This window comes from Coturnix japonica, chromosome 7 (assembly GCF_054131305.1).
Source record: "Coturnix japonica strain WE chromosome 7, WE-NBRP24, whole genome shotgun sequence".
Taxonomy (NCBI): Eukaryota; Metazoa; Chordata; class Aves; order Galliformes; family Phasianidae; genus Coturnix; species Coturnix japonica.
Genome location: NC_140669.1, coordinates 12,959,195 through 12,972,414, shown reverse-complemented (window position 1 = coordinate 12,972,414; position 13,220 = coordinate 12,959,195). Strand labels below are relative to the sequence as shown.

Below are 13,220 nucleotides of genomic sequence, written 5' to 3'. Positions count from 1 at the left end.
TTTTTTTTTTCTGCTGCCCTTCCAGACTGTCCTCCAGTCTTTTTTTCATTCTATTATTACTGAAGTAATTCTATAGTAACAAAGCTGCATGCATTTTTTAGGTGTGATTTAGTTTATAGTGGAAGGAAAAAAATGACGGTGGGAATTTAATGTGATTAATTGCCCTGACATGTTTTATAAAACAATTAAGTCCCAGCTGCCATGTGATTAAGGTGCAGGACTGGCAGGCAGGCATCCTGTCTTGTTTTCTGGGTGCTGGCACTGACTGGCATTAAGGCCTGAGGCAAAGGAATGTGTCATCGTCTTATCTGTAAGCAGAGTAATTCACTCTCAAACCAGCTTTCACTCATGTTTGTAAATAGCCTTCAGGTCCTTGGTTGAATGTGCAGCAGAGACACTCTGGAAGCCCCTCGGCACTGCTCTTATTGCTGCAGCCAGTCCCCAGGACTTCTCATGGCATCAGTAAGTGTTATGTGTTGAAGTCCAGACACTAAAATGTATGTAGGAGCCAGAATTCTCAATGGAAACAGTGCGATTTACATGCCAAAGTATCTCCTAAGGACCCACCTAAATACTGGGTGTACTACAGTAATCTAGTCCCAGTACCTGCCCTGCCCCTTTGATCTCTACCTTCAGGTGCTGAACTCCAGTCAGAGTTCTAGCATCACACTGCAGTTTTGCCTTCCTTGCAAGGGTGCTCCCACCCTCTCCTTGTTCCTTTCAGGGCCTGGAGAAACCTGCAGCCTTTGCGTGGCCTGAAAAGACAAAGTTGTTTTCCTCTTCATAGCAAAGCCTATAAATAGATGGCAAACTTCAGCGAGCGTGTGAATCCTGCACTTCTCCAGAGCAGAAAGAATCCCTTTTAAGACTCACAAACAAGACAGGCTTTGTAACAGAAAATAAGCTTATGCTGAACTTAAATAGATTTGCCTTTGCAGGAAAGCCAGGGACCACTCCTTAGCCTTTTGTTGCTATCTTGAATTTCCTCCTTGCATCCCTTGGGCTTCTTAATGTGTTGCTTCATGATATTGCTATTTCATGAGCCTGCAGGATTAACCCATGAGCCTCCCAACCTCTTCTCTGCCCCTTTGAAGGCTCTGGCAGGGCTCAGGTTTCAGATGAACTACTGTGCATTTGCACCCAGCAAACCAAGAAATGTCAGCAGCTCACGGCACTTCCATTTGTGCCAATCTCTGCAGTTCTGGCTACCCTGCTGTTCCCTCTCCTCGTGCCATTTGGCTGCCTTTCTCCCATTTTCAGATGTGTGACTTAGAACTGCCAACCAAGGGCAGTATGCAAAGAGCAGAAATGAGCACCGTGGAAAGGGACAAAAAGAAAAGACCGAGGCAGCGTCTGAAACAAAGGAGAGCTGTGCACATTGTCCAGATGTGCTGCAAAGTCTCTTCCTTTTCTTTTCCATTGCTTAGTGCAAGGGTCACTGTTGCACTGAACTGTCTGGCACTTTTAAACATGGAAAACTTCCCCTTTGTTTATTCCTTTCTGGTTATTTCAATCAAGTGAAGCACAGCCATATAAAATTCCTTTTCCTAAATAACACGGAGCTGCTAAGACATTTATTTTATAGTACTCATAAATTTGGCACCACCAGTTCTGGCATATCTTTTTTCTCTCTGTGGTCTGGTCTATGTAAGTGACATGGAGCCATTAGTTCCTGGTGATAAGGAGATCTCTCCCTGCTCTGCATTGCATTGATCGGCTTCTTTGGGCATACAGAAAATGACCTGGAAAACGAGTGCCCATGTGAGCAGAATGACCCTGACCTGCTCATTTGGTCCTGCCAGGACTTCACCCCCACAGTCCAAACAAAAGCCATGTTCTCAGCATGTGGTACTGACAACACGCACACAAAAACCCAGTAAATGAATATTTGAGGATGCTGAAACCAATGGATGTCTCTAGTTTTATTTTTGCCATTACCACATCCGTGACATAGGGAGCACGAAGGAGAGTTTTACTATGAATGAGGGTTTTGTGACTGTAGCCAAAGTTACGGACTGTACGAGCTGACAAGAAACAAAAGAATACATCCATACTCCTTTACTGCTGCCATTGTAAACAGCAATGCTCTCCTTTTACAACAAACATGGCGACAGCAGTGAATGAAGGTATGTTGTCTCTAATGAAATTATTTTCTCTGACTTATAAGGCAATACTCGATGCTCTCTGAGCACCTGTAAGTGCTGCTTGTTGCTCTTTAGGAGGGAATAAGCAGGAACCAGATGGGAGAGCTTTCTGTTGTAAATCTTCTCTATCTGCCTTTTAAAAATAATTGGTGAGAAGCTGTAAATCTTTTCAGTTGAAAAATTAAAAAGTGAAATACTTCAAAAACACTTTTAGTGGAGAGCCTATAAGCACTGCCTGTGTTCTCACTGCGTAGGAGATTCACACAACAAGGCAGATTTATGTTTTATTGAAAACCTTGCTGCTGCCTTTAGTTCTTTGCTGTAACTGACAGGCACTGAATACATTTCCATCCTCTTTCTATTTTCAGGAAAAGATGGCACCTCTTCCCACCTGGTGACACCAGCTTCCTTTATCCCACCAGGATCCCTTATGAGGAATCCAGCGTATTCAGCAAAGTCAACATTGCCAACCCTGATCTGAAACGCTTTCCTGAGTTTAGGAACACAACAGCCCACGTGGTTACGCTCAGTCCAGGACAGGTACCATTCCCATATGGACTTTATATATATTATTACTTAAAAAACCTCAGTAAATGATTGAACAGGCTAACTAAAGGCTGTGAAAATGCAGATTCCCTCCCCTTCCATTTTGTGCTCAGCTTTGATACACAGCTCTCTCAGCATGGCAAGTTTCTTTGCTCACAGCAACTTTACAAGGCTTTTTGTGCAAAACCCACAAACAGTTGGAGAGTGAGTTCAGTAACTGCTTTGTTCCATTACGATTCTTACAACCACCTTCAATTTGTTGTAAAATTTTTCTTCAATGACACTGTAACCTGTCTACTCTGAAATCAATACATTGCATAAAATGTTTTTGATTAATGAGCATGGAGAGCCAGCTAAGGAACTTATATTTGATAGCTAAGAATAACCTTCACCAGGGAACACTGGCCCAACTTGTTGCTTTAATAGTAGGGCATTATAATGATGATACTTGCATTTAAAGCACACACCATCCAGAGGTTTTATGGTGCTTTACAAGGATGTGAGGCTATTACTAACCCTGTTTTACTGAGAAGGTTCAGTTACAGTGCCTGACTTTGAGCCACACAGTCAGCAGTAAGAGAGGACGCAGGACTCGTAATTCCTAGTCTCACACTGTAGCTGGCATCCTTTATTTAATGAACACGGTCTGTATTTAGAGTGAATTACCCTTTTCTTTTGTTCAGCAGTACACAGCCTTGTAAAGCATTCCTGTGCATCTCAAACTGCCAAGCTTTTCTAAAAGAATTTTGCACTGTGCATTGCTCCTAGCATCTTTTCACCATACTTCTGCCAGATGTTGTCACCTCCTCTGATTCACCAGCTCAGCTCTTTATGCAAGCACTCCCTCACCCCTAGCTGGCATAGCCAGCTGCCTTCAGCACTTGGAAGAATGGCTTTTCACTAATCCAGATAACTTTGATCTGACAAACACTCCTGTGAGCTGGGGAAGTGGCAAACAGGAGAGTGGTTCCAGTGAGAGGATGTTGTCTATCATCTGGTAACAATATGTTCTGCTTCTGGTACAGCTGCAAGTGGAAGGGAATCTTTGACAAACTGGCACTGTGTGCACTACAGCTCCTAGTCATGCTCGTGAAGCAAAATGATTTAGCGTTGCCATCTGCACTTTGTTAAAGTAATATTTGGTAATTTAAAGCATGAAGGATACACTTTTAGTATTGATAAAAACACCACATCCATTCAGCACTGCATTATCTGTGATCCCCAATGCTATTTCAATACAAAATCTCCTTTAGAGTGATCAAGTACAGTAGCGAACCTTTAATACGATCTTAATTTTAATTAGGCTTAAAGCAGTCAAAAAAGAAATCTTTCTAGGATTGAAGATCTTGAGCCAGCCCAGTAACACAAGTTGTCTGTATTGCCACAAAGAAGGAGATGCTATTTGGATTTCTGGGGAGAAAATGAGGTATCAGCATCATCCATTCTGACAGTGCCTTTTGGATGATGCTGTAACCTCATCCAGCAGCTTATGGGGCAGCCGGCAGGAGACTGCTCCTGCTCAATGGAAAGGATCGATGCATAAGATCTCCTTTGTTAAGGAGTGAGAGGTTCCTAAACAACAACAACCTCAATGCAAGCTTTGCAGTTGGTTTCATGTCAGTACAGTTGCTTTAAAATTTGTGCTTTCTTATTTATCAGCGTTATGTTGTGGTAGTTTATAGCATCTCCACTCCTTCCTAGACAGCATGCAGAACATTTTGGATTAGATACTGGAACAATGTAAGCTTGAAAACATAAAGACAGAGGCGTCTTAGGTATTCAGGAGAGCAGCTCCATGTAGCGAGACTGCAGCTTCGAATGCCAAAAACTTCATGTGTTTAATGCCACCTTCTGGTGGATTTTTGCTACAAGCCATTTTTCTGCACCCGTTTAAGACATCAAAGCAGAATTCCTTTGTATTACATTGTGCCAGTGCCCAATGTGTATTTCGATTGCATCCTTTGTGCCTTTTCACTGCCTTCACTGTACCATTCAGCTTACAAGTTTAAGAAGTCAGCTGTGACTTTAGGTTTTATCAGGGTTCATTCTCTCCTCAACCAGTGGCTGTGGGATGAACTTCCACAGTGGTATTAATGCAACTTTTGGTTGTATATTAAAGATTATTCTCAATACAAATGATGACAGTATTTGGATAACTTATTTCAATAGGCAGCTGAGCATTTCTGGAGTTGGCAGCCATACACAACTATATCCACAAAGTTACCAGCTCAAGTGTACTATAGGAGTTTATTGTAAACATTTGGATATGGTCACCTATCATCACAGAAACTGTGGAATTAGACTAATAAGTTCTGCCCCAAAGCATTGGTATTTTAATTGATCAACCCCACAATCACTTTAGGCTACGTAAGCCACTGACTAGGTTTGGATCCACAGCTACAGCCATCACTAAGTTCCCACAAACAGCAGCACGTTTCTCTTGCCATTCTCCCACTGCAGCCTCACATCAGGGGATGCTGCCCAGCAGTCAGAGCACACAGGAATGTCAGCACACCTCTGACTGCCCATCAGCCCTGGACAAGCACAAATCTTTGTGAGGTCCTATGCATTTTGTGGTGGTTCTGTTTCAATGCCAGGTTTGCAAATGGCTCCTTGATTTGTTTATTTCCCCCTCCCTCATCTTTTTCCTTCCATCACACACACACTTTGATGCTCCCTTTTCTTGGGCATTTACCCAAATATCTTTTTTTTTTTTTTAAATGCGGAGGAATTTCTTGGTAAAATATTTCACTTCAGGGGATGCGCTGCTTTTTCTGAAGCAATTCCACCTTTGCCTTACCTTTGCACTGTATCAAGTTAATCACATCCATTGAGAATTCAAACCTGTTCTGTTCTCTGTGCTGTACAAGGCTGCAGCATTGCTGCGCTTACTCTTTTGATTCCCCCTACCCCCCTCCCAGAGTCTAGAATTTCATTTTTATCTTTCCTGATATTTCTGGCCCACTTTAGCCTCATCTGCTATATTTGCCTATCGCTAGCCTAAATATTAGAATTATCTGATTGGTCGCTATTTAGATTGGTATCTTCCCAACCCACAGAGCTCAGTACGCTCTGCAGAAAGCAGACGGATGCTTGATTTTCCCTGAGCTTGGGATGATTCTGTTCTGCTTTTGCACCTTCCATTTTCCCCTGGGAAATGTCTGCTGCATTGGGGTTTTTTTTGTTAGTATATTTCCTTATTTCAGTGCGGTTGCAAATGTAGTTAAATCTCTGCCCTATATTCATGAATATGGAAGTCTGCTTTGTTTTGTTGGCGAATGGATATCTGATGGGTTGTTTGTTAGTGGTTCCCCCCCCCCCCCCCCCCTTCATGCTAGAAGAATCCTACTCTGCTTCTCTCTGCTGGGTTATTGTTCTGTCTTTGCCGGTTCAGCTGCTCCTCACAGCTGTATTTTTGCTTTTAATCACTTTTTCCCATTTCTTCATCTTCCTTAAAATTTCAGCCTCTTTGCATTCTGATAATCTCTATCTTCTTATTGCCATAAACTTTAAAAGGAAGGAGCCAGTCATTTGAAATCGGCACTTACTGTAGAAACCACACCACATTCTAATGTACAGCAATGTTTTCCAGGCTTCATCATTACAACCTGTCACTTGGATAGCACCTAGACTCCTTTAACTGTGGGTGTAGTGTAAGAATCCCTATTAAAGAGATGAGTCTTTGTTTTTCGTATGATTCTGCAGTCAAAATGTGGGCAAACACTTGCTAACACCATCCAATTGCAGCTAATGCTACTCCACTTTTGATTGAAGGTGTAGGCTTGTGTGAGAAAAGCACTACTCTGAAACTTGTTCTGGGTAAAAATAAAAGTCCTGGGTTTGCTTCAGTCTGCACAGGGATTCATACGCTTTAAGATGTATTATCCTGAAGGACAAGGTTAGTAGGTGGTGATGGGTTGATGGTTGGACTTGGTGAACTTAGTGGTCTTTTCCAACCCTAATTATTCTATAAGAATCAGACTGATATTTGTTGAACTGCAGCCTTCCATAATCCTATCTGCAACACATATTTCTGAGCTCCATACTCATGTATGGTTTTTAAGTGAGTGCAGACCTGCCACCCTATTTTCTGCTAGTCACCCTTTCAGCTCTGACTTCTTAGTGCCTCTTTGGGTGGGCTGCCTTTGCAACACTCACCTCTGTAGCTAAATCCTGCTTTGGTAGAGGGGACATTTCAGCAAAGTGTTCCAGATAAGCAGGTATCACAGTAAGCAGTGCAGTCCATTGGTTTGTTAATTCAGACAGCTAATTGCTTTTGATGCTTGCAACCACATCTCTAATTAAGCAAAGCATTTCATTTGTTCTACAGCCTGGACCTTGCCACCAGTGGCACGATTGATTTTCCCCTTTCTCTCAATTCCTTCCTTCTCCATTTTATATGCTATACTGGATTAAAATACAATTTACAAACAGTTTTGACCTTTGGATACTCTGTGCTTTTATTTTTTCTTCCTCTGCTTGACTTAAATTGAAACCTGTGGAGAGCATTCCTGCCAGCGGCCCACAGCTGTCCTCTAAACACTTACAGGACTGGGGCCCACAGGCACCGTTCCCTTCACAGGCATTTTGTCATTAGCCATGTTTTGGTGTAATAAAGCACGGGGCTCCCTAGCCAGCAGAGCATTCTTTTCAGTAATTTGTGCCTAGCAAGAAAAAATAATGGGCTGTGATTCAGATACAGATCATTGCTTCAGTTTCCCCATTCTCAAGTATTTTTATCCATCCCTGACCATTTTCTTCCCCTGTCAAAAAACATCTTTTATGCCTTTCTTGATAGCTCTATGTTAATCTAATGTTCAGCAATCTGAAATGCTTGTACTATATCATCAAAACAACATTAATGTCTTTGTACCATAAAAGCCATGGGTAAGAATCAATTTTATGTCACAGCTATCATCCTGATATAGCTGTAAAGCTCTGATCTAAACTAGATTGTCATGATTTCTGGGACACTCTCCTTAAAAGCCTATCTACTGAAAGCGACAAGTTTAATACAGGTAATTATTTACTGGAATTGGAGCTGCACGTTGTTAATCACCTAGATTAGCATTAGGATACCTACTTTTGGGGGAAGCCAGCTGGCAGCCCTTCTAAAGGAAGCAGGAAGCTTCTCCGTTGGAGAGTCTACAAAAGAACACTCACTTGGCTGAGCCTTTCCCCAAAGCCCTGCACCACAGCTATACCAGCTGCCATCCCTTAGTACAGCTGGACCTCGCTTATCTTGAGCTGTTAAAAGGTTATTGTCCTGCTTCATATGGAAGACTGGACAAGAGGCAGTTCAAGGCCATGCCCACTTCTTATATGACAGTAATGACAGTAAGAGGGGGGGCACTTAAGTCTTGGGGAAGGGCTGTTTAGAAGAAATAACTATCACCTCCCACCACCTAACTCTGTTCCTTGCCTCATTCTGCCTCTACATCCCACACCACCTTGATTAAAACACCTGAGCTTCTTTCAGCCTTCATCTAGTACTAACACACTGTGTCTGATTCCAGGTCCTGCTTGTTCCCAGGCACTGGTGGCACTACGTGGAATCCATTGACCCCATCACTGTCAGCATAAACTCTTGGATAGAACTGGTATTTTCCTTTTTTAATCACAGTGCTGATGTATTTTCATTCATGCATACATTATAAGAAGTCAGAACGCTGACAAATAATCCTGTCCCAGATCTCATGAGCCAATTTGAGTGATTTCAGTGTGCTAAGTTACAATTACATTGTTTCTTTCATCCTCAGGGATGCCAGAAAACTTTGCAGATTTGCATATTCTACTGGCATCAATTGTCAGCCTCCACTAAATACAGCTACGCTTTGCTAGAGGCAAATCTGAGTCAAGTATTTTTTTAGAGAAAGGAGGAGGGAGAAATAAATCTCTAACAAAAAATAGAGCTGAGAATGACCTGGACAGAGGAGTGATGCCACTTAAACTGTGTTTCAGCAGCATAGAATCTTCAGGTACCAAGGACACATAAAGCGTTTAGCCCCTTGCCTGTCTGATTCAGCCTTATAGGCTTTGCTGTATTCAGTGCTGGTGAGGTAAGAATCTTTGTGGTTAGAGCTTTCCCTCAAGAGCCTTCCAGGGCTCCAGATCTGAAGGCCAGTTCAGTAGAAGACATATGCAACCTCAATCAGGCAAACAGTTCAACACACGCTAAACTTGTCACATCTGATTTCTCATGGACTAACCAGCATAGCGACAAATACAGGATGACAAACACCAGCTTCAGCTCAAACACATGCTTACATGCAAAACTAATTCAGAACTGGAAATAGAAAGATGGTGGCAGAGGATGTCTGAATTTTCATTTCGGATAGTTTTGATTTGCCCAGAGTTGGATTTTTTTTTCATGTATTTAATTAATTTTCTTTTCCCTAGGCTCCAATTTTTTCTCGCTCATGTCACCTAGTACATGGGATGGCTCCAGGGATATCACCTCAAAGCTACAGCAGGTTTTCCAATTCAAATTGCTCCATCATTAATCCTAGTTTAATATTGAAAAAGGCCCTTTGAAATGGCCCGTGAAAGCTGCCTCGCTAAAATGCTTATTGCATTATTTTTTTCCGCACCTTTATTGGACTGGAAATCTTGAGGGAGATGAACACATGCATCCAGCTGCTATTCAAAAACTACAGAATACATTTCTCATACCAGCTTCAAACCAAACCTTTGCAAAGCAGAGGCAAACTTGGGTGTTTTTTTCCAGTGGGGTAATTTTCCAGATGAGACTGGATACTTGCAGAGACAGCCGGCCCACAGCCCACACTGAGCTCGTACAGTCAGACTGTAATCTAGTGCCAGAGAAAGCACCAACAATATTACTGCACAACCATTCGAGCCTGCCTTAAACTTGGCAACTTGGGAGGTAATTTAGAAGAACTGGCTGGGTGCCCTATGCTCAGAAAGACCCTGATGTCAACACACACGTGTGCCCTAAGCTGCGCCTCACACAGTCCAAACTCCGTGGCCTTTCTGGTCATAAAAGTCTTGCTGAGATCCTGTTGGTGACAACAAGAGTTGTGTGCAGATGACATAATGAGCAGAGGAGTGTTGGGTTTTGCTCATGAGTAACCTCCACCCCCAAAAAGATGATATGAAAAGCAATCAAACAGCTGCAACCTTGGTGAAGGGTCCTTACTGGTGCTGTCCCTACAGATGATGGTAGTGCCATTAGGTGTTGGGCAATCTACCTATAGACAATTCTGACATAGATGCTGAGAGACAACACCAAGAATGTTTTTGGTTACCAAACAAGCAGTCCTTGCTTGCAGCTGTTACCAGCTGCTTTCATACTGACAGATGTGAATCATGCCAACATTTACAGTCCTAGCAAGACCATTAATTATACTGGCAGGCCTTTAGAGGAGAACTTGATTTCAGCTGGATGTGAGCTGCTCAAAGCACTCCATGCTTCCTAACACACTCTAATGCAATCACTACAGCCCTGTTATCCATGTGATCAGGATAAATCCCATGAGTGCAACACTGTAAAATAACTTCCACATGTAGATAAAAATCAACGTCTTGGGGACTCATTATGTAAGACAATTAATAAATAAAGCATCCTCAGCTATCCCAAATTCTTCTCAGGAGTCCCCAGATGAATTACTGCCTTCAACACTCATCCTAGCAAGGTACATGGATTGCTTGACATGTTCCCTGAAGCCACAATTAGGCAGTGCCATGTTGTCTGTTGACTAGGTTACATCTTTCTTCCTAAACCTGTATGCCTAAACATCTCAACAGAACCAAATTTATGTATCTGCTCCTAGACATCTGTCACTGAACTCGATCTTGTTCAGTCTTACCTCCCTTCACATACACCACCACCACAGCTAAATGTGCAAGTAAAAAAGAGATCTTATTTCTGCCATCCTAACTGGTACCCAGCTTTCCAATGGGATGATGGAGGAAGTGAAGGTCTGAAACAAAATGCCAGCTAACTTAATTTTTAATTTGAGCTGTTATAGGAAATATGTTTTTGCTTCTGCTGATGTTTGAAGCTGCAGCAATATATTAACTTCTGTTACTATCATGTGATACAGCATTTGGTTAAGCCTGAGCCTGACATGAGCATGGCTGTGAGACTAAGGCCATCCATTTGGTTCTTCCTGCCCTCTTCCAACACCCTGTAGAGATCCCAGTGCTGACCTGTCTGTAACACTCTCTGCTCTCTCGAGGCAGGATGCAGATCATGAAGCCCGTGTAGAAGAAGCAATAACCAGAACACTGGTATGTGCCTTAAAATCAGCAGAAGGTTCCAGTGACGGAGATCCCTGGCTAAATCCCACTGAGGTAAGTGCTCTCCTGCTCTTACAACAGTGGTAGCACAGAATTACTGACATTTTGCTTAACTCTGCATTTCTGCAAAAATGAAAAAAGAATTCTAAGTTCCTTCCCCTTGTGTAGGGATAACAATCCACAGGAGGTAATCACACAACACTGAACTGAAACATTCTCCCGTTTAACTGAGTGCATTTGGGGTGTTTCCTTAGGTTGAGGCAACATCCCACGAAATCAATCTTCAGTACCTGAATCAAGCAGTGGCTGCATATTTCAACTGTCCAAAGGCAAACGTGTACAAGCAGGAACACCCCAGCAGCAGCGGAGCAGAGCAAGAGACAAGAGCCTCATGCAAGAGGAGGAAAAGGCAAGTTAGCTCTGAGCCAGAGGACTGCCCATTACTAAACCATGACTTCAGCTCTTCAACATTTAAAGCAGAAAAGTTACAGAAAATACCTTTTGGGCCTCATCTTATTCAAGTTTTACCACAGTCTCGAGAATCAAGTTCTGTGGGTGCAGGTGCAGTTGCAAGTGACAATAAAGATCTTCTCCATGAAAATGAAGGAGGACATTTTGGTAAATTACACTGCACCAGGAAGCAGTTGGTAATGAGTAATGACTGCAGAACGCCTGCAAATCAAATGGATTCAGACAGTAGTCGCAATGCCTCGCAGGCAGCCCTTTCCACCAATGATTTGCTGGACTGCCTGGTTAATCCACATGTCGTCAGGTTAGTGGCTCAGCTGCTCTTGGAGAGAGCAGGAGTTTAGTGCCTGAGCACTTCAGTTTTGAAATAAAGAAGTCAAATTTCAGCCTTGTTCTGGGTGCTTAATAACAGAGCGTTTTATTTTCAGTGCTTTTTAAGATACAAACTCGGGTAACGGTTAAGGGGCAGAATGAAGCTGGAGCTAAAAGAATAACTGGTTCATAAGGGGTGGGGAGAGAAAGGTGCAAGTAATCAAAGTAATCAGAGTTCCTTGTTGTTGCAGAAAGAGTATCACAGTTATAATTCCACCTTTTTGCATGGATGGGATCTTTAGTTCTTTATACAACGCCAAGCATCTACACATCTTAAACACTAGGCTTTTCATGTTTACATTAACGTGCCAAACAGTCTCCATGAGGTCACACCACCACAACGCTACCAAAATGTAAGAAGCAGTTCTGTTGATACATGTTTGTATGTTGGCATTGCTGAGCTGAAAGGACTCAAAATGGGCTAGGAAATGCTTTGGTCACACCTGCTGCCTTTAGTGGCTCACCAGGCTCATAGGGAGCAGGCTGTCAAATAAGGCACACCATTTAGGTACACTGGCAAGCCACAAAAGAGACATGCAATAAAGACACCCCCCTTCAGACCCATCATTACACTTGTTTTTTACTGACCACAGAGCAGGGCCCAGAAATTGCTGCTGGGACTATCTGCATGGGGAACAGGGCTACAAACATTGTTTTAATTCACTGAGCAAAGGCAGCCTTGCAGTGCAATAGGCTTTCGTATCTGTAAGGGATATATGTGAGGGAGAAAAAGCAGTAAGGAGGAAGAGAAGGAAGAGGAGAGCAGCAGCACCTTTCCTATACATAAGATGTAAGCTTGCTTAGCTTAACTCCCGTACAGCAGAGATGATTTTAACACATCCATACACCCCAGTATCTACACCAACCATTTCCTCTCTCAGCATTCAGAGTGACACCCTTGTAAAGGCTCACAAAACATTTCAAAGGTCTCTGCTCTGAACAAATACCTTCTGTCTGGAGAAAGTTGCATTTTATGCCTGTCCAGGTGCAGACCATGATTTAAGAGCCAGGCTGCGGCCAGAAACCATTAGCAAAGGGGACAAGGAGAAGAGAGCAAGGCTGTTTATGATGCGAGGCAAAAGCACCAGAAGGACTTTATGTCTCAGAGGTATAATATAAAATCACACTCATATACTCAGCACACAGAGGTAGAAAGAGAAATGACCACAAATTTAGCAAGTCACGTATGGCAAACAGCCCACAGGCCAATAAGAGAAATTTATAGCTCTGACCAGATTCACAGGATACTGAATGCCATGATTTCTGACTCCATCTCTAAATTCATGGCCACTCTGTGGAGAAGCTTGGACAAGTTTCTACATATTCATAGTGTTAAAAATAAATGATTTCTGACCTCTTCGGTGACAGCCCGGCTGAAAAGAGAGCAGGAAACTCAGCCCTCAGCAGCTACAAGGAAACTGCTTTGCT

The 13,220-nt window shown here is 42.7% G+C and overlaps 1 protein-coding gene across 9 annotated transcripts in view; it reads left to right on the top strand.

Annotated features, from left to right (window-relative positions):
* Window positions 1-11,806, top strand: part of HSPBAP1 (HSPB1 associated protein 1) — a 30,710-nt gene extending 18,904 nt beyond the window's left edge. For 3 of the 9 annotated variants that reach the window (XM_015868678.3, XM_015868677.3, XM_015868680.2), the window contains exons 5-8: window positions 2,513-2,684; window positions 8,207-8,290; window positions 10,896-11,006; window positions 11,207-11,806. In XM_015868678.3, the coding sequence (XP_015724164.2) occupies window positions 2,513-2,684; window positions 8,207-8,290; window positions 10,896-11,006; window positions 11,207-11,764 (925 nt within the window). In that variant the 3' untranslated portion in view covers window positions 11,765-11,806. Of the gene's footprint in view, window positions 1-2,512; window positions 2,685-8,206; window positions 8,291-10,891; window positions 11,007-11,206 lie in introns of all 9 variants that reach the window. The other 6 variants (XM_085552308.1, XM_085552307.1, XM_085552310.1 and 3 more) reach the window with 4 other exon arrangements.
* The last annotated feature ends 1,414 nt before the right edge of the window (window positions 11,807-13,220 follow it).